This window comes from Odontesthes bonariensis, chromosome 2 (assembly GCF_027942865.1).
Source record: "Odontesthes bonariensis isolate fOdoBon6 chromosome 2, fOdoBon6.hap1, whole genome shotgun sequence".
In the NCBI taxonomy this organism is placed as follows: domain Eukaryota; kingdom Metazoa; phylum Chordata; class Actinopteri; order Atheriniformes; family Atherinopsidae; genus Odontesthes; species Odontesthes bonariensis.
Window position 1 is genome coordinate 42258619 of NC_134507.1, and position 21793 is coordinate 42280411.

The 21793-nt window shown below is 39.1% G+C and overlaps 1 protein-coding gene across 1 annotated transcript in view; it reads left to right on the forward strand.

The window, feature by feature from the left end:
* Positions 1-21793, forward strand: part of ncapd3 (non-SMC condensin II complex, subunit D3) — a 45378-nt gene that overhangs the window by 4539 nt on the left and 19046 nt on the right. The window contains exons 5-23 of the mRNA XM_075481839.1: positions 431-601; positions 700-761; positions 833-920; positions 1342-1475; positions 2546-2618; positions 2785-2910; positions 6555-6807; positions 8027-8065; positions 13397-13489; positions 13602-13675; positions 13814-13948; positions 14109-14329; positions 14524-14715; positions 14874-14971; positions 15122-15231; positions 17095-17202; positions 19814-19928; positions 20284-20379; positions 20485-20723. Coding sequence (XP_075337954.1) covers positions 431-601; positions 700-761; positions 833-920; positions 1342-1475; positions 2546-2618; positions 2785-2910; positions 6555-6807; positions 8027-8065; positions 13397-13489; positions 13602-13675; positions 13814-13948; positions 14109-14329; positions 14524-14715; positions 14874-14971; positions 15122-15231; positions 17095-17202; positions 19814-19928; positions 20284-20379; positions 20485-20723 — 2427 coding nt within the window. The remainder of the gene's footprint in view (positions 1-430; positions 602-699; positions 762-832; positions 921-1341; positions 1476-2545; positions 2619-2784; positions 2911-6554; positions 6808-8026; positions 8066-13396; positions 13490-13601; positions 13676-13813; positions 13949-14108; positions 14330-14523; positions 14716-14873; positions 14972-15121; positions 15232-17094; positions 17203-19813; positions 19929-20283; positions 20380-20484; positions 20724-21793) is intronic.

The following is a 21793-nucleotide window of genomic DNA, read 5'->3' on the forward strand; positions in this document are numbered from 1 at the left end:
GAACTATAGCATGATTTACAATAAAGGAAATAGGCAGATGATAAGTTAGGTGATATAAATACAAATGGGATGAGGATTAAATAGTGCATAAATAATAAACAGTAGTTAACTTCTAATTAAACTAGTGCAATATTCTGTACATACATAGTACTGTGCAAACGGCTTGTTTAAAGATTCTGTCTGTGCAAAAAGTTTTGGGTAAATTTCTAAGATAATTCTTGGCATTTTTTGAAGAAAAAAAATACTCTTGGTTTTTCATAGAAGGCCTCGTGCTTCTGTAAATATATTTATTCAAGAACACTTTGACCTTACTTATCTTAAGCTTCATATCTCACCTCGATGAAGTAGAACAAAATGACGTATTGTTAGTCACACTTAGTGGGATAGACGTAGCTGTTTGGTTTATGATGGAGCCTTTTGTTTTCCTCAGATGGAAATGGATGAGGCAGAGGATGAGGACGAAAAAGAGGAGCTTCACTTCTCTGGCCAGGACCTGATGAATATCAGAGAAGCTGTTTCTCTCTTGATTCAAAGCCTTCTCAGACTCCTGCAAACATTTCCACTTAAAGACAAACCACAGAGTGCCAGCAACTGCACACAGGTGATTCTTCATGGCCTCTTTGCACCACACTGCAGTGTCTTTGTGTGTGTGTGTAAACACGATGTCTGATAGATAAAAAGTTTCTCCTTTCTCTGCAGATCTTTAGCAAGCTGCTTTACTTTGAACCCATCATTGGCAATCTAACCTTCGATGTTCCACAGTGAGTTTTTTGTTCATCTTTCTGTCATTGAAGAAATGACATAAAAGCTGATTCAGGTGATTTCTGCACAGAGATGTCAGCCAGCTGAGGAGTCTTCCAGAGATGGCTGTCTATGGCCTAAAGCTACTCTGCTCACCAAAACATGGAGACCAGAAAGAAGTAAGGTCCAGTGATCACTGTCTGTGATGGGCCAACAGACTCGTTGCTTTACTGTGTAAACATTTTGTTGAACATTTTCAGAATGCAGAGAATGTTAAACTGGTTGCACTTATGTTCCAGAACTTGATCTCTGTGCATCTTTCCAGTGAAGTGTACAGATATTATCCTTCCAAAGATTTGGACTAAATCACTTGATCAGAATCTGATCCCACAAACCTAATCTATGTAGCATAACACCATAAAACAGTGGTTAGAAGGGTTAGAAAAATGTTCCTCGGTCTAACACTAAAATTATTCTATAAAGAGGAGTTTATTCAGACGTAAGACTGAATTATTTAACTACCAACAGATTAATCTTGAGGTATCATGGCAAATCTAAAAGGGGGTTTACCAAATTTAACCTGTTGTATCTTTTGTCCAGTCCCTGCGGAGAGTTTTCCACCAGCTTCTCTACGTGATTCTGATGATGAATAAAGGCAACCGAGGGAAGCCTTCCCTCCTTGTACCCAACCAGGCCACCCTCGCTACCCGCAACCAGGCTATTCAGTTTGTTTGGTAATTGGCTTTGTTAATATTAACTGTTAAACCAAAGTGTATAATCACTTATTTAAATCTCAGTGTGGTTGAAAGTTGAAATGATGTAGTAGTGAAGTACTTTTGAATTTATTCCACTGTTTTAATGATTTATCATGCAGTTAACTGAGATCTTCCACTCAGTGTGGCCTGCAGATATATGCATCTGCATTCATGCATATATCTGTTTGGCATAATGGCATCCAAAAATCATTTGCATGCGTTTCCAACACTTTTTAGATAAAGTGATTCTTAGTCGTTCATTTTTTGGCTTAAAAATGGATCTGCTGTTTCTAACCTTCATAGAGGTATCTGTCTGCGGTGCTCTCAGTCTCTGCAGTCATCCATTTTTTTTTTTTTCCCAACGCAGACGGTTACAAATAAGAGGACGAAACGCCAAAAACCATAAAAATCTAGGAGGCCCAGGTGTAAAGCATAGACAACAGTTGCACTGGACAGCTTTAATTTGTGAACACTTTCTACCACTCCATCACTAAGCAGATTTTTGCCACTCTGACTTCAGTCTTATCCACAGCAGAGCAAAGCTAAAGGAACAACAGCACTAACACAACAGCCACTCCCACCCCCCCCCCAAGAGGCAGCAAAAGCCATAACAAGTAGACGTGCGTTTGTGAGGCACCAATGGAGATTTATGTTCAGTTTTTAGTGCTTGACATTTTTTGAATTCCCTATTTGTAGTGGTTAAAAAGGGAAATACTTAGGCTCAGTGGTTAAATGGACATGATTTGTGCAAGAGTTGTAGAAAAAAGTATGTACTTGTTGAAATAATGCTGCAAAAGGCAATTTATAGATTCTTTCTTATATTCTTTGTTTATAAATCCCTTTTGCCGGTTTTCAGCACTTAATGTTGGTTTGAGACTGACAGCTGCTGTTGATGAACAGAAATGAGGTTAAATTTATCACGTCCTGTGTATTGGTTTTTAGAAAAGAGACATTAGTGACACTAGAATAGCCATTACAAATTCAGCATAATGTGTTGAATAACATTAATTGCAATGCATCTCATTGTTGCTCATTGTCTGTAACTACAGTCATTTAGTGGAGGAGTTTAAAGAGCTGGCACTGCCTTTCCTTCAGATCCTCCTGCAGCATATCTGCTTCCAGGTGAGTCCTCAACAAACAATCATGAAAATAAAACTGTTTCCTATCTTTGAGTTCAACTTATTAAGGCAGCCATATCATTGGGGATGGATATGTTGTTAGGACTGTTTAAAAGTGACATTGTCACTTACCACTACATTAATAGTTATGTTATATTTCTGTTGTGTAGATGGTGGAGAAAAGCGAGTTTCGAAGCCATGGAGCCCAGGCTGTGGGCATGCTAGTGTCTCATATGGAAAGTGCAGACTACGCCTGCTTCATTAAGTGGCTGTTTAACTTCTCCAGACACTCAAAGGTAACATATTCCTTGTTTTTTTTGTTTTTTTTTAAATGGGAGAGAATTTATTTCAAATGATTTAATTCACTTTTTTTTTTTTTTTTTTATTAAACAAAAAAAAAACTTTTATCAAAGCTTGAAGACATTTATCATTAAGAGCCAAGCTGTTTTTATGTGGTTGTGATATACTACATGGTGATGCACAAATGATAAACTTGATGCTTCAGAGGAGAAGTTCACAAACTAATGAATGACACTGCAATAGCAGCATCCCAGTGAAACATTTCAGTATATTACTTTTTTTTCCCCAGTTTAAAATGAGGGACGTCATCTGCATGTTGTACTAAATATAGTCATATGTTGGTTTATTCAAGATCGGTCTTTGCTAAAAAAGCGATGGAATCCACTGAAATGTCTGTTGCTACTCAAACTGAAATAGTGATGGACCACTCGAGCCAAATTGAACAGTTCTTGCAGTAGATGGCTTAATGTTTGGAAATGAAAATCAATAAGCCCATTTTAAAGGAACATTTAAACAAAACCATTCTAAGAAATAAACATTGATAGAAAACTGCCTCCTAAATCATGATAGTTGTGAGGGACTTAACAGAATTATTGCAGTCCTGTAAAATCTTTATTTGTCAGTCTCTGTTGAAACTGGATATAAAAACATTTTGAGATATTAATTCAGCGTCTAATGTGAATTATTGACATTGCTATTATGTTCATCAATATAAAAACAAGTCAATGGGCCTCATGCAAGAACATTTTCGTATTTTTATTCTAAATTTCTCTTACTTTTATCGTACGAACAGGCCACATCAGATTCAATATACGCTCTTAACTTTGGAAAAGGTGTGTAAATGATGAATGCAACGCGCGCGTATTTAAGTGCACGAGGATAGTAGATTTGCATACTCCACGCCCAAAATAATACCATATAAGGCAACACTTACTGCCTCCTGTGCCATCTGTCATTTTTAGCAGTGTCAGCATCTGGCATACCTTCTCTGGGCTATAGAGCAGTTTACCCCCCCGCTGTATTGAGACACACCCACCTGGCCTTCAGCTCAGTGCGCTCCACAACAGCACGGGTGCTTTGATGCGTATGTGTGCAGTCTATTGTTTGGCAGTCCAGCCAAGGCATGAAAGTCACTCTTAATTTGTACTTGTTGCACAGCGGCGTATGGGGATTTAATGTACGATCGGTGATAAACTGATGAGAGCTTTGATGACCAAGGGGAGCACACGACTCACAGAGGACTGGAACACCCCTGATCTGTCTCCAATCTCCCTCTGAAAGGTTCCAGTGGCCAAAAATCTAAGGATGGTGACCTGGACTTGTGGTGGAATTGGGTTTGATCGGCGTGTTTCTCTCTGGAGTTGTGGCTCTAGCAAGCTGCATATTTGCAGCAGCACAGTCCTTGGCAATCTAAATCGGGATGTCAGCCATTAGTCTGTCTCCACGAGGATATCTACACGTTCTCTTCCAAGAGCCTGACGCGCTAAGGCATCCAAAAGTAGCAAGTCAGCTGCTGGTTACGCTTTCCATTGAATAACAGTGGACTATTTTAGGAAACTCCTACGACAGCTCTGGATCACTCGTAAATTCTGTTCGTACCTGAAAGAAAACGTAAAATATGAAAAGATTGGTGAATGCGCAAATTCTCTTAAATCCCTCTTACGTACGATTTAGGAACAAATCTGTGCGTACGAACGGTTGTTGCATGAGGCCCATTGATTCTATGAACAATGAAATCGATGACTGACTGGAGCCTTACATTAGGCTTGCATAGTAAAAGGATCCAAAAGACTCTGCAGGTCTGAAAGAAAAACACAATTTTAACATTTGCTCTCAGTAGGACCTAGCAGAGAAAGTAGTGCAAAGGTTTATTTTATCTCTAGTGTTTATTCTTGTTTTTGCTCCAAAACTAATTAAACTTTGCCTAACCTTCCTAAAGAATGCACAAAATCTAATGTAGACATCTTGTGCAATGGTGGGTCAAATTGACTCGATAGCACCACATATTGGATCAAACCCAAACCTGCAGCTCTTTCTTGCAATTTCTTAAATTTGGTACACACATTTAACATGTCAAGACCTACAAAAATATTCCTCTCTGAGCAATTGGCTTAACAAAACAGGAAGTTGGCCATTTTGACATTTTTAAGACGACAGATTTTTAACAAACTCCCACACATTGCTGTCTCACCCTGAAGACATCTCCATGCCCGGCTATCCCACTGACGGAATGGCAGTGGAATAGCCCTAACCACTGAGAACAGGAAGCGTAATTTGTAAAACTTTGACATACTGCTTAGGCATACATAAACACACACTTAAACGTCTGTTGGAAAATATGTAAATCTTTAGAAAATGTATAAAAATTGTGCTTTTTCACGACACAAAAATGGCCAGTTTGCCAATTTTGACGCTTCACCATGAAACAAGAAGTGCTCATATCAGACACACACAACATCCAGTCTGCATCAATTTTCAAATGTTTGATCATCCTGCCCTGAACACATTTAGATGCAAATGTTCTCTCGGTGTGTCTAAATGACTCTGGTGACCCCCTACACTATTTGAATAAATCAGCCCCACCCACTACTTTCACCAACATAGATGAACTGGTACACATGTAACCTGTTAAGACCTACAAAAAACTTTACCTTTTGTCAAAGGTTGTGGGCACGCAAACTGTTAATTTATCTGTTTACCATTTAACAGGAAGTGTATCTATCTGATAGATATAGATAATCTGGTTTTCACAAAACATACGTGTGATAACGGTGCCCTTCTGAACAGAATGACATGTCATTGTTCTTTCTTCCAAAGCCTCACCTACAGGTTACACTGTTAGGGAGCCTGTTCAACGATGAACACATGCTTAGTATTTTCATGATGCCTCACTCTACACATTGTTAAATTAACTGCTTTACTGTAGTCCTTCACCTTGAAAGAGGAAGATGCTGATACTCTGTAGTGCAATATCCTATACCACCCATATTTCTTACCCTTGGCTTAAATAAATCTGCACATCACTGAACTCACAGTCACGGCAACGGCTCCTGGCAACAGGAAGCCAAGGCTTAAAGGGGTGGATGTGGTGGCTGTCGTGGCCCTTTGTTACAGGGCTGGATTTGAGAAGCGGTGTCAGGGCTATTCATTGCAGCTTTGATTTAGTTTTTTTTTTTTTTTTTTTAATTTTGTATTCTGTTTTTTCTGGAATATGTGCTATTAGTCAAAGACGGAGCAACCAGAACAATCCGGATGATCACTCTGCATTGTGCCCCAGCAAAAACTAAAACATTTAAACTTGACTACCAGTTTACTTTTAAGTACTATAACCTTTGGACTTGATTACTACTGTCAACAAAAATGGGTCTTATGAAGTCATTAAAAGAATGATGATTAAAATATCTATAAACAGCCAGGATGTAAAAAGGGAAACAAAAGTAAATATCTTGGAATAAACATAACAAGCTCTGAAGCAGTAGACTCACAGTGAACGACATTTGACTTATTAAAGCCAATAGAGGGACCACAAATACACTGTATTCAATGTTTGCCATCTGTAAAGTGTGAATGTGGGTCAGGGATCATTATCTGCTATCAGCGGCATCCCAATGTGTGCTGTTTATTTGGCTGGCCTCTGTAGATGGTGCACCGACTGTTCTCTGTGGATGTGGTGATGGTTTTGCTGGAGCAGCTGGAGAGGAGGCTGGAAGAGTGTCAGGATGCAGAACTCGCTGGCTTCCTGCCACATAAATTCTTGATCCAGAACCTGCTATTTGCTCGAAGGATGGATGACTCACCCACTGTCCAAGGCCATGCACTCTCCTGTCTGGCTCAGTGTTTGGAGTTGCCTTCACTCAATGTCACCCGGGCTGTCCACAACCTCTTCTGTACCAGTGAGAAGCCACACACACACACACACACACACACACACACGTGAAATAAATCTGACTATCTAAATCATGAATTAAAAGAGACTGCAACAATTTTACTTTGTAACGATATTAAAGGGGAAGTTCGTTTTTTTTCTTTGTTTGTTTTAAACCTGGACCTTATTTCTGGCATAAAATACGTTCATCTACTCACAGATAACAGTTTAGTGAAAGTCGGCGTCTATTTAGATCACTCGAGATCCGCGTATATCCATATAATGGTAGAGAACAGGGCATGGACAATACAGCCTCTAAATAAGGCATTATCTGTCTTTATTTCACCAATACTTTAAGACAAAAAGATTGGTCCCCCGAATTAATAAATGAATCATCAAGTACTATTGCACTGTTAGTTCAGAGCTGCCATGTTGTTGTTATCGGGGGGGCTTTCTACACACGCCTACTGGGATGACGTCATCCACGTGAAAAATAGCACAGTTGCAACATATCAAAAATGTTTTCAAGATTACTTTATTGTCATGTAGTCATTGTCACACGAAATACACAAAATTACTGCTCCACATTTGACCCATCCAGGTTGGCACCTGTTGAACATGTATATGCACAGCGTCACACACTCATTGAGCGGTGGGCAGCCATTCACAGCGCTTGGGGTTACAGTGCCTTGCTCATGGGCACCTTGGCCGTGGCAAGGAGGTGGACTGCCACCCCTCCAGCTGTCAGTTCACAAATCTTTTGAGCAGTGAGAGTGGGAATCGAACCACTGAGCCATGGCCGAGGTGTGTAGTTTTAAATATTGACAGAGGCAAAGTGGAAAACATTTATTATGCTGGTTTTCTACCGTTTTCAAATGAATAGAACATTTAAAAGATTTGCAAATCATTGCATTCTGTTTTTAATTTTACTGGAGCATATATTGTTTGTGCACAGTCATCACATTTTGTATTAGCAGTAGTCGCCTGTCAAGAAAAGCACATGAACTGAAACAAGTATTGCTTTTTGGAGATTTATTTAAAAGGAAAACTTGTAATCAGTATTTTCCATTAATTCCTGCATCTTTTGATATCTCAGTATATACTACAGAAATATAAATGATCCCAATTCTATTTTTTTTCCCCACAACATTATGACACCCTACATCCTAAACTTTCCATTCAAGCTTATATCATAACACATGTGAAAATATGTACACTAAACCAGCCTGTTTACTTCATCCTTTTAGCTGGGACCCAGACTGTGTTGGAAGGTGAATTCACACAAGGTACAGTTCTTTTTTCTATTTCAGACTCTTTCTGTTGGCTGGACTATAGAGACTGTTGAAGTATTTCTCAGTCTAAGGGCTGGCCTCCGGGAATGTCTGGAGTGTCTGTATCTTGTCTTTTCAGTGTAAAATCCTCTGTTGGACCTCTTTGAGCCATTTTTTTAAAAAAAAATTTTGAAAAAATTTTATGAAATATCAAATAAATGAAATTGCAGATGGCCAGTCAGTGTAGTAAATCAGCTATGTCTGGATATTTTCATCCCGGCTAAAAATCTTTAAACAATATTTGGATCATTGTTTGATATTTGAGTTAAGTAAAAATAATAATGTGAATCAATGACTGAAATCTTCTAAATACATCTAAAATAAATGCAGTCCCTTAAAGGCGGGGTAGGGGATCTTTTTCTGGAACATTTTTTTACATATTGCTTGAAATACTCTTCACACCCCCATTGCAACCAATTAATTAAAAGTTTTGACACAAATATGAAAAGTTTTAGTGGCCTCTAGAACGTACAATCTAGGAAAAACAGTATCCAATCATTGTGAACGGACCGTTCACAATGATTGGCTACTGATGCCGTCTATCAAACTGCAATCTGCTCCTCCCTCCCCCTCCTTCTCCCTGTGCGCGTACCCTGCTCCGTGAACGTCCAGAAGCTTGGCAGGAAGCTAAACTAGAGCCAGCTTGGCTAGCACCTAGCATTATTAAACGTATAGTTAGCATATACTAAATACTAAATACGGCAACGATCGATGCTTGCTGTCAGAACAGCGCTCGTGCACCTTCGTGCTCGTGCGCGTTCATGTACTCTAGAGGCGTGCCTTCGGGGGAAAAGTGAAGAAAAGGGTTGGGACTTTTTACCTGTGTATTTTCAAAATGCAGCTTCGCTGGACTCAAAATCCAGGATCTTCTACCCTACCTTTAAGGGAGCTTAAACATCTGACCATTGTAATACCAGCACTAACAAAAAAATATCGAAAACAAAGATTTATCTTAAAAATTTGAACAAATGCTTCTATCAAGAGAGTCTAAACCTGCAGCTGAACAAGGATTTGGAGCAGTGACGGATCTAGGATATTTCTGAGTAAGGGGCCACAGTGTTCATAGAGGGGCCAAGTATTTGTCCAACACCCTTGCACACAATTCCTTGTTTTAGTAAGGTACTGTATTTCACCAGTCACACCATGTTCAAACACGTAATTAAAAAAAAAAAAAACAACTCCTAACCAATGTTACTGTACATAGATAAAATGCTCTCAAACATACACACAGCATGTGAGAAAATCCAGCATTTTATTTAATTTTTTTAAAACCTTTTTACTTTTTCACAAATACTGTCAGTTCAAAACATCTCTCTCACAAACATACACAAAGTTGCATGTGGGTGACTACTGTACATTTCACTCCTCTAAAACAGCATTATTCTTCGTTTTTTGTGACGGGAACTGAACCGGACAAAAGACAGATGAGTGACAGGACAGGGGCACGTCAGGGGGCCAATTTCAGCTGGGGCCAATGCCCCTGTGGCCCCACCCCTAGAACCGCCCCTGATTTGGAGATGCGCTCCCTTTCTACACAGCTGTTTTTCATTTCAAATTCTGATTTGATTTGGACTTTATTTTTTCATTATTTTTCTTTGTTATTTTTCTTTTTTCAGGAGAGAGAACAAGCCAATGTGAATGTTCCTTCCTGACAACTTCTGTCAAATTTACACACTTCTAACGAAAATAGTGAGAAAGCACTTCTTATTAAAAGTTTACATATACCCATCTTAGACATGAATATTAAGGCAATATGGGATTTCAAATTCTTTTTCTTTTTGCAAGTGTGATTGTCCAAAAGAGAAATATTTGGGATTTTATGGAATCTACACAGGGTTAAACATATCCATGTCTCAATGCTTATCTATGTAGCCTGAAGCAGATAAGAGTTCAGTGATGATAGCCTCCTAACTTCAATTCAATATATTCGAGGTAAACTCATAATTGTTATCCATGTGTCTCACAGTTCTAAGCACATGGGGAAAGCATTACCCCTTAATGCACTCTGTAATGACTCTATAGGCCTGTGTTCCTACTTTTGTAATTCTCTTGTGTTCAAGTCTTCTTTGCTTCCTGAGTAATCATCAGTGGCTTAGCTCTTGTAGAAATTCAACATCAAAGCAAGTCTATGTCCCACAAAAGGCCTTTACAAACTGGAACACAATGGGCCTCATGCAAGAACAATTTTTATTCTAAATTTCTCTTACTTTTTTCGTAAGGTCTCGTACGAACACGCCACGTCAGATTCAACAAACGCTCTTATCTTCGGAAAAAGTGTGTAAATGACCTGCGTAAATGATGAATCCCACGTGTGCGTATGTAATTGCACGTGCACGAGGATAGTAAATTTGCATACTCCACGCCCAAAATGATACCATATAAGGCAGTGCTTCCTCTCTCCTGTGCCAGGAAGTGTTGAGTGTTGAGTCATGAAAACGGCATCAAGGAGCAAAAAGAACAACTTTAGGGGCTCTGAGATTGAAGTTCTGCTTTCAGAGATCCAAAAAGGAAAATCTGTCATTTTTAGCAGTGTCAGCAGTGGGACCTGCTAAAGCGAAGAATTACGAGTGCTGTTAATTCTGTGTCACCTGTAGTTCGTAATGTCACCGAAATAAAAAAGAAGTGGTTTGATATGAAAATGGCTCTAAAAAAAAACGTCTCGCCCTGGGCAGGCACTCGATGACTGCAACTAAAGCCGTGCAATCAGTTGTTGCCTCATGATGGCACTTTGATGGGGGTCCATGAGGGGGGTCTTCTGGCACCACACCTTCTGGTCTGCCTGGGCTGGTTCAGGCGGAGACCCTCGTTCATGGCAATATTGTGCAAATCTGGCATGCCTTCTCTGGGCTATAGAGCATTCCCCCCCCCCCGCTGTATCGAGACACACCCACGACCCACCTGGCCTTCAGCTCAGTGCGCTCCACAACAGCACGGGTGCTTTGATGCGTATATGTGTGCATTGCTCCGATTATGATTGGCAGTCCAGCCAAGGCATGAAAGTCCCTTTTAATTTGTACTTGTTGGACAGCGGTGTATGGGAATTTGACGTACTATGGGTGATAAACTGATGAGAGTTTTGATGACCAAGGGGAGCGCAGAGAGGACTGGGACACACCCGATCTGTCTCCAATCTCGCTCTGAAAGGTTCAAGTGGCCAAAAATCCAAGGGTGGTGAGGACCTGGGCGTGTGGTGGAATTGGGTTTGATCGGCGTGTTTCTATTCTGGAGTTGTGGCTCTAGCAAGCTGCATATTCTAAATTGCGATGTCAGCCATTAGTCTGTCTCCACACGGTCTCCTCAAGAGCCTGACGCGCTAAGGCATCCGAAAGTAGAAAATCAGCCGCTGGTTACGCTTCCCATTGACCTTGTTATATACAGATTCAGATTAACCTTCGATTAGTGCACAATTTAAGTCAAACAGAATAATTTCAGCATCATTATGGGGGTATAATGTATATATTTATTTATGTTTGCTTCAAAGTAATTAAATATACAATCCATTAGTCAAGCAAACTTGATTGGAATAACAGCGGACTATTTTACAAAACTCCTACGACAGCTCTGGATCACTCGTGAATTCTGTTCGTACCTGAAAGAAAACGTAAAATACGAAAAGATTGGTGAATGCGCAAATTCTCTTAAACCACTCGTACGGACGATTTAAGAACAAATCTGTGCGTACGAACGGTTCTTGCATGAGGCCCAATGATCTTTGACCTAAACACTGCTTGGCTGAAGACAACAGGCTGTTGCAAGTCTTTCACACACAATGTCAGTAGAGAGACTGAATCTAGAAGAATACCGTAAAACTGAATTTTACTGAGGCTTAAAAGTGCAAATTGCAGCAGGTGGGCTTGCTATTCACACACGAAAAGCAGAAGGCTTGTGCCTGACACCAATTCATTCCATACATATTCTTGGTAGGAACTGCAGAGTATTTCTTTCCACTCCAGGATCAGAAGATGAGGAAGAAAGGGAAGAGGCGCTTCGCTGTGGTGCTACGCAACATTACAGGACGACCAAATTAGGGCTGGGCGAGTTAACTCGTTATTATCGCATTAACTTGTTAATTATTTAACGCCGATAATTATTTTATCGCACATTACCGCAGGTTTTATTATTGTAAAAGTCTGTTGCTCACAGGCTTTTGTTTTGTAAAATTCTGTTCCTGTCCGCTGCGGAACCGGAAAAGAAAGACCGTTACAGGTGCTCCTCGGTCTCTGTGTGAAGCTCACGGAGCTAACCGGCGCTACTTCCTGTTTTACTTGTTTCAACATAAAAGCACATATTTCAAAATGAATTAAAAAAAAAAAAAAAAAAAACTCCTGTATTTACAGCCAAGTTGAATTGTCTTCTCAGCGTAGTAGTTCCAGTCTAAAATATCACTTAAAGGCAAAACACACAACTGATAGCAGCAAGTCATTCAAGGAAACAGACAGTGGAGCGAGGCTTCTACATAAAAACTACAGAAAGATGCTGATGTTAGAAGTGTGTTTGCACAACAAATGTTATGGCACTTTCATTCATATGGCAGCACATTTAAAATAAAACTAAATGCTAAAAGCTATATGCTACTTTTGAATTCATTTTTGGATTTTGCGTACAAATGCGATTAATCGTGATTAATCAGGAAAATCATGTAATTAATTAGATTAAACATTTTAATCGTTGCCCAGCCCTAGACCAAATGCTATAGTGGCTGTTACAAACTATGTTGGATAGTAAAAACTAAATTTGCAATGGTCTAACTAAAATTGTTTCACTTTACTAAATAATTTATCGATACTGGCTACGTTCACCACTGCAAGAGCTCTTACCACTATAATGTGTTAATAGATACTTCTCCATCAATAACTTTTAGATGGAGGGAAGTTTGATTCCCAGGCCTGGTCCACTGTAGACCCTGTAGTGTTTTTATAAGTGTTGTTACTGTATGTTGAAGAAGCAGCATTTAGCTGTTATGCTGCAAACAAGTGGAACAAACTGCCAGTGGAAATTAAACTTTCACCAAATGTAGACATTTTTAAATCCAGGTTGAAGACCTTTCTTTTCTCATGTGTCTATCCATGAAATATCTTTTACCTTATCTAGACTGTTGCCTGTTTTTAAATTCATTTAAATGATTTTATTTGTTTCTCTTTATATTCTTTTATGCATTTTTAATGCTTCTTGCACTCCCTGCTGCAATGCTTTTATTTTATGTAAAGCACTTTGAACTGTTTGTACATGAAATGTGCTATATAAATAAATTTGATTTGATTGTGTTAATTGATGTGACTGTTTCAGGAACTCTCAGTTCTCAGAACAATCAGAAAACCTACCGAACACTGCCATTCAGAACTGTGGAAATCAGCAGTGCTGACAACTCTGGCTATGATGGTGAGATTTTCCTTCCATGAATTTGGCACCAGACAGCATTTTGTAAATGTGGAAGCATGTTTAACATGTTTATCCCTTTGGTTAAATGGGCCATTCCATGTTTTTAATGCAGCAAAAGAGAACCTGGCTCTTCTTCTCCGCCGTGTTAAAGACTCAAAGATTAACGTGAGGAAAGCAGCACTACAGGTACTTGGAACTGAGACAGTCGGACATCTTCATGTTTTAACTACAGCAATCAGTCCTCTGCATCTGTGCTTCCCATTGTAGTGCCTTTCTGTGCAGAAATGATATTTGTGGGAAATAACTTCTCTTTTCCCTCCCCAGGCTTTGGTTGGTCTCCTGAAACACGATGTAATCCCCTTGAACTGGGAGAATCTGGAAACTCTGTCAGAGCGCTGCAGAGACCCGGCTGTGTCGGTGAAAAAGAAGGCCTTACAGTGTATGGGAGAACTGCTCGCTGTGAGTGATAATTATGCTCGCTGCATTCATATTTCTCTTCTAAAATGAGATTGATAGGTACCTAATCTAGTTGGAAATTCTGTCATATTATCTTATTCAATGAAATTATAAGAGAGAGGTGGTACACTTGTTTTACACTGTTACTTCCTCTCACCACCAGACTAAACCAGAGTGTAGTGTAGTCCAGAAGGCGTGGCTGCAGGGAGTGTTTCCAGCTGTTGTGGACTCTGAGAACTCTGTCCAGGATAAGGCCTTGGAGGCTCTGGACCAGGTTTTGCTTGGTCAAGTGAAACCATACTCTACTAACCGCCACCTGGATGCCAGTGAGAGGCTGACCTGGGACCTGCTTGCCCTACTGTGTCATGAATGCCAGAACCTCAGGTTGGAGTTGTGCAATATGGGATTTTCTTTTAAACTAAATTAGCAACATATCACATGGCAGAAACTACTGTTAGTATTTTTCCTTTTTTCTTATTTTGTTGTCTTGCATATATATATTAATGTGTGTAAGAATACGGTGAAAGCTTAGAGTCATTGATCATGGTGTCATTTTTGTTGTTTTTATTTTTTCCCAGACAATATTTCAGTAGAGCCTTCACAATATGGTCCAAACAGGGCAAGTTTACACCAACGTACATTACCAATCTGATGTCACACACTGAGGCTGCTCATGCTGCTGGCGCCTGGTTGCTTCTCTCCAAGGTTGTCACTTCATCACCCAGACTGCCATATGGCAAGATCCTGGATGCCTGGGACACCATGGTCAGGTGAGCAAGACAACACTTTCACAATAAGAACACAACTTTCACTTACAAAGTTTACATTTTTCTCTCTCATCTATTGATATCAAACAGATTAATCATAATTATCTATCTGCTTGCTTTTTTTTTTTTTTTAATTTTTTTTTTTAATTTTTTTTTTAAAGTTCAAAAGATTTAAACGTGACAACCTGCTGTCACATTCTGTCCGTTATGGGCGACATTGCTGCTCATTTGAATGAAGATACCAAGGAGAGGATTGTTGGTAATTATTATAATATATTATATTATAGTATGATAATTACTTATATTATAATTATATTGTAATAGTTGTGAAACTGAACATTTTATAGGAGGAATCTGGAGCTGGAGCCTAACCCCCTTTAATCTCTCCTTCTATCCTATCTTACTTTAGTGGAACTGATGTCTTGGTTGAAGACTTTCACTTTGTCTCTGGAGGTGATCAGTGCTGCTGTGCAGACACTTTATCAACTTGGCCACAGTGAGGACATAAAACGGACTCAGGTTGGAAAGCACACCTTAAACTGCTGATAAACAGTATAGTATTAGTGTGATTAACTTTCTCTCTGCATTTTGATAATAAACAAGATTGTGCAAAATTGTTGGGAAGATAGCTCTTTTAGGAAAGATCTAGCTCTATGCAACAACTAAATTCTCCCAAATATGTAGCATTGGGTCAATTATAATTTGCCTGAGATGTAATTCCCATATTGTTTCCTCTTTACACCACCAAAATGTATTAAAAAGAGATGCATTATTTTCTTAACGATTCCAACTAGTTTTTACAATGTCTTTCTACTTTCAGAGATTCAGAACTAATTTGGTGATTGATTGATTTAGAAGCAATTTGATGGCTAAGTTTGGCCCTTTTTCTTCAGAATTTTAATGACAAATGAAGTATAAAAGAGAGAATTCCAGGCAATGAATTAGCCTTTGGTACCTGTTCATGAGAACCATTTTCTTGGTGAACATGGGTCTTGATGCAAGTGACTATCATCGGTCTACAAAAAACAGAACATTTCTACAACCAAGAAATTTCTTTATGCAGTGTGTTGGACTCGAAATGCAAATGATTCCTAACAAAGGATAGATTTGACATTGATAAGAAAGCATCTTAAAAAACCTGCCACGTTGTGGAATTAGTTTTTCTTATTTTTTATTTATTTATTTTTTGGCCAGATTAAACCAAAATCATTGCTAGGATTATAAAATGGAAGAGCAAGAAGGAAACAAGGAAATGCTCATGATCTAAAGCATACCACATAGATAACTTGAGTTTATTGGTGATGAGTTCTGAAGTGGATATATTCACCTGTTCAGATTCAGTCAAATGCTGTAAAACTGGGTTCATTCTTCATTTGAGCTATGAAGCTCCATACACACAAACAATTCAAGCATTCGTTAGACTGAAGAGAAGTTTCGGTGCAATCTGTTGGTTTCCTTAGCTCGGAAATTGTTTTTGAATTGGCTCTATATGAATGAATTGAACTCCAATTGGCTTGAATTGGACTATGTTATTTAAGTGCCTTGAGATGACATTTGTTGTAATTTGCACTATAGAAATAAAACTGAATTGAATTTCTTAAGGTAAACAAATGTAATGGTCCTAAATGGCTAAGTCGCCTTACCTTGATCCCATCTAGATTGAAGTCGTACTGTGAACCTGGGACTTTCATCCAATATAGTATTTCCTTTTGATTATACAATTTGGCTACAAAGTTCATATCAAAAGACGTTGAATTTTGACCTCAAGAGATTGGTTTATTTGTTTATTATTATTATTATTATTATTATTTATTTTTTTTTTTTTTACTTACTAACATCATTGGAAATAACTTGAAAAAACAGACATGTTGACAGTCAGGAGCATGTAGTGCCGAGTTCACACTACAAGATGTTAAAGCTGTGACGGCACTTCACCATTAAATCAATTACACCGATTATTCTGTTGATTTGCTCAGCATTTTGACACGTTGCCCTGTTTACACATTTTCTTTGTCTTCAACAACCATTCAAGGCTAAACAGACTGAATCAACAGAAGCTATTTGTATAATTATGTACTTTAATGATAAAGTAGGAGAGCCAGACTTGTCTGCATGACAGCTGAAAACTGCTTAATAGAAATCACTCGGATGAATTGGGGGCTATGCCTTGCGTAAATTCTTGGCTTGTGACCCCCTGGTTCGAATCGGTCATGTGTACACGATAGGTTATACCAAATGTATGAAATACTGAACCTGCTGGTGCCTCATCAATGTTTCGGTGCATTATTGCATAGATACTTGAATGTGTGATTAATTTTAATAGGCCCTTTCCCAAATGTTACGCTCTGATGTTTATCTTATGAGGGATTTCTTTTTCTTCAGGATTTTCTGAACCAGCACTGCGGTGAACTAGTATCAATCTGCGAGGCTTATTTAGCAGACATCATTCTCAGTGAAAATGGAGCCCAGAGCCTCAATGAAGAGCTGATGGTGAGAACTCCCACACTGCCATGGTTTTTAGGCATTGATATATCACAATTTTGATGGAACATTTGCATTTCTATTTTAATAAATCAAGCTGTTTACTCAGATAGCATAATGACATTCGATTAACCAAGTTTTCCTGTTTTTATCTGTATATGGGCAAATACAGTGATATTGCATATTGAGCAGTGATCACTTGCTGCCTGTGTATAGATATAGATAGAACCACTCTGATGTCACCCATTCGTTTGTGAACTGCCTTGGAAGTTTGACTTTTGGCCAAATCTTGGGCTGTGTTCGAAACCGCATACTTCTCCTACTACTCATACTAACTTTAACTTTTTTAAGTTCCCGGATGTATACTAGATGCATACTAGATTCGCCGAAATGTTGAGTATTCATCATGAGGTTACTTGTCATACTCAAACTACCCAAGAATCACCGTAACGTGACGTCGCCGATCGTCATTTCCTGTCAAAACGGCAGTTTCAAGCTAGCTACAACGAGGGTAGGTTCACTTCCTGTTTTCAAAACAAAAGCACCAATTGTATCGTAATGGCTTTCCCTATGATAAAAGGCAATGGGTATTTTATTTTGTGAAAATAACCGGAAGTGCGTTACTCACTGCGGCTAGCTTCGTGGGAAGAAAATTGTAAATAGCCGGTATTTTGTCAGATTTTCAACACGTTGGGGATCTAAACGACTACTTTCTCGCCTGAAAATGTTTCAAATGTTGCTAAAGTTATATATTTACAGAGTTTATAGCTTAAGCGAAATCAGCTTCAGGCCGGCTGACTTCGGCTCGGGCAGGAGCGAAGTGCATTGTTTGTAAACGCTCTGCATACTGTCTGATCGATGAGTATGCCGTATGTAGTAGGCGGTTTCGAACACAGCCGTGGTCTTTTTAGGAACCTGAAGTGACTATAAATGATCAAGAAGGTGGAGCTTGAGAGTGATACTCAAAATTTGAGTAGACAAAAATGTGTATCTTTAAAAACCAATGTCTGGGGGCGGTCGGTGGCGTAGTGGTTTAAGCAGCCGCCCCATGTACAGAGGCTACAGTCCTCGCTGCAGCTGGCCCTGGTTCGACTCCCGCACCGAGCGGCCCTTTGCTGCGTGTCTTTCCCCTCTCTCTGCCCCCTGCTTCCTGTCTCTCTCGAACTGTCCTAACATTAAAGGCATAAAAAGCCCCAAAAAATCCTTATAAAAAAAACAAAACAATGTCTGTTTAATTATGTATTTCATTTCAAATTGTCTACCAGCGCATTGATCAGAAGGAGTGACTGACTAATAACACCATCATGACTTTTAGGAAAAATGTTTTGACATCCCATTTGATGTGAGAAACTGATTCTTTTTTTTTAATGAAAAGCTACCTCTTATCTACAGTCTGTTATGGAAAGACTTTTTATCAAGCTTTATTTAGGAAAAGCTACAAACAGAGACTAAGATGTGTTAAAAATGTAAACAGCTTAAGGTGTGGATAATGTATTCAAAATCAGAGGTGGGTAGTAACAAGTTGCATTTACTCCGTTACATTTACTTGAGTAAGTTTTTGAAAAAATGTATACTTCTAGGAGTAGTTTTAAATCACTATACTTTTACTTAAGTAGATTTGTGCAGAAGAAACTGTACTCTTACTCCGCTACATTAGGTTACAATGAGCTCGTTACTTTTCTTCTTACCTCTTTGGTATTCTACACCTCATTATTTTTATCCCCCCGCATACGCCTCATTTTAGTGTTTTATTTTGACAGCAAGAGACAGACTTCCGCCAAAGACTCTACCACCTGACTGTTTCACCAATCAGACGTAGCCGTGCAGTCTGGTCACGTGACCGTACTCGATCTCAGCGGCGGGACGGGTTAGCTTTACAATTTACAGTCGTAGCAAACAAACAAAGAAACAGATGAAAAATGTCAGAATCAACGGTCGGAAATGAAGACGCAGACGAGGCCTCATACTGAAAGCATGTTTACCTTACAAAGAGTGGGAAACAGCAGCTACATTATGTGTCTTCTATGTAAACCAAAACAAACGCACATTTCAGCATTCAGAAACTCAACATCTAACTTGATCAAACATGCTTCCTAAATTCATTTTTTCCCCCGTGGATAGGCGAATGTTTGTTTTTTAGGTTACATATGTTTTAAACATTTCCTAAGTCTCTTTTATTTTTTTTATTGATGTTCTTGAATTTACCTTGATTATTTTGTAATTGATTAATTAATTTTAATTTATTTTATCAATTGGATGAACTCTAATTTGCCTAAAGATGATTATTTAGTATTTTTGTCTGTCTGATTGAATGCTTGTGTAAACAAATAAATCAGACATTACTCAACAGTTAGTCACTACTTGAGTAGTTTTTTCACAAAGCACTTTTTTTACTCTTACTCAACTACTTTTTACTTTTACTTGAGTCATATTATTCTAAAGTAACAGTACTTTTACTTGAGTACAATTTTTGGCTACTCTACCCACCTCTGTGTCAAACAGAAGGGGTACCGGTACCCTACATTTTGAACAATCACAGACCCAATGTGAAGAACCATCCAAGGTTAGTTCTTGTATGGCCATGCATCTTTTTTAACAGAAACATTTTTTTTGCTTCCAGATAAAGCACCTCCACACTTTGGGTGTGGCATCACTTCACTGTCCTGCCAAGGTTGGCAAGAGGACAGTGCTGCTTGTGGAATCTGTCCTTACAGCACATTCTGACAAATTGGCAGGTATAGAAGATAGACCTCTCAGCGGCAGATTGTTTCAGATTCATACAGTCAGTAATAGTTTTTCACTGTACATTCTGATTGAGCATCCAGAAATTTGCTTTGGAGGTTAGAAGAAGTGTTATCACGTCCAATTTTCCCACCATAACTGTGTTTTTGAATAAATATTGTATGAATAGCTCATATATTGTAAGTATAATGCTGAGTGTTGGGTTTTCTGTTTACCAATTTTTTGATACCACCTCCTCATGAATGTCAGATTTCACTCTCTGTCAGATTAGCCAGAGTTTGAAAAGTAAAAAAAAATCCTGGCTAACGTGTTCTTTTTGTTTGTTTTTATGTTTGTAAAAAAAAAAAGAGTGCCAGGAGGAGCTGCCAGCTTCACTACCTCTATCTCAGTTTAAAGAAAACTCTCTGCCTTCTAGAGTCAAAGCCCATGGTGTCATCACTTTAGGTAAACTACCCTGCCCGCTGTCTCTGTGTCTCATTGTCTGAGAAACATGTTGTTACATCTCATCGTTTATGTTGTCTTTTGTTTTGGGGCGGCTTTCTGGATCAGGTAAACTGTGTTTGCAGCACGAGGAACTAGTCCAGAAGTACTTGCCAGTGTTTGCCAGAGAGCTTGAGGTCGGCACAGAGGTTGCTGTACGCAACAACATAGTAGTGATCATGTGTGATCTGTGTGTTCGATACACAAACATTGTGGATCACTACATCCCCAACATCTCTGCCTGTCTGCGAGACAGTGAAGCTGTCATCCGGGAGCAGACTCTCATCATGCTGACCAACCTCCTACAGGTGGGTTCTGTTCTCTTCAACAAGTAACAATTTCTTGGTTTGCACAGGTCAAACATGACATCATAACTTCTAGTTTGTGTAGCGTTACCGGGTATTTATATACCTATTAAATATAAGGATTTATGAGATGTTCTTACAGTCTCAAATAAACCTTACCTCGAATTCAGGGCACCACCCACCTAGGTTTTAACTTAATTTAAGTCACAGTCAGGTAGGAAAACTGTTTGAAATCTTACGATCCTGGTGTTAAATTAATTAATAATTAATATTCAGTCTCATATCTCGCTACTTTCGTGAAGTTCTCGTTTGGTTGGACAGACATTACGTAAAGAAAGCATACGACACAATCTGTGATTATAACATATATATAGATATATGAGCTGTTTATTACAATGATATGATCTTAGACATGAACCTTTAAACAAACAGGAGATGCATGGAATATGGGTGATTAGTATATAAAAACACTTAGTGAATATAAAATAAAATATGGGAATGGGGAGTTACTGGATTTATTCAAATAGTTTGGGTTGGCTGACTATTTGACGCTAAATACTGACATTTCGGATTAATTTATCATTCTGTGAAAGCCTCGAGACATCCATCAAACCCACTTTAAGGTGAAAACGGGTCGGTCTTACTGTGCTTAGCCGGTTCGGACCACGGCAGCGGCCACGCGGGGTCCGAGGGGATTTCTCTTCCGCTCTCTGGGCCTTCCTGGCTGTGGTTGCTGACTTTAGCGGACTTCTCAGTTGCTTCTTTCACCGGGAAACCGAAACGATGGTGCCGAGGACTGTGGTTAGCTGATCGAATCTTTTGAGTGTCAGTGGGTCCGTTGCTTCTCTGATGAAGTGAACTTAAGTTCACAGAAGATTAATAAAAGGTTGCTTGGAGTTGGCTTTCTTGGTAGGAAAAGGTGATGATGGCGTGAAACAGCGGAGGTTAGGACGTGCGACGTAGAAGGACGTGGATGGCGAGGGACGAACAAAAACACGTAAAACGTGCATCTTCAGAGTATTTCAATCTGTTTCTTTGTTCGGGTCTTCTTCGTCTTTCTTTGGGTCCTGCTC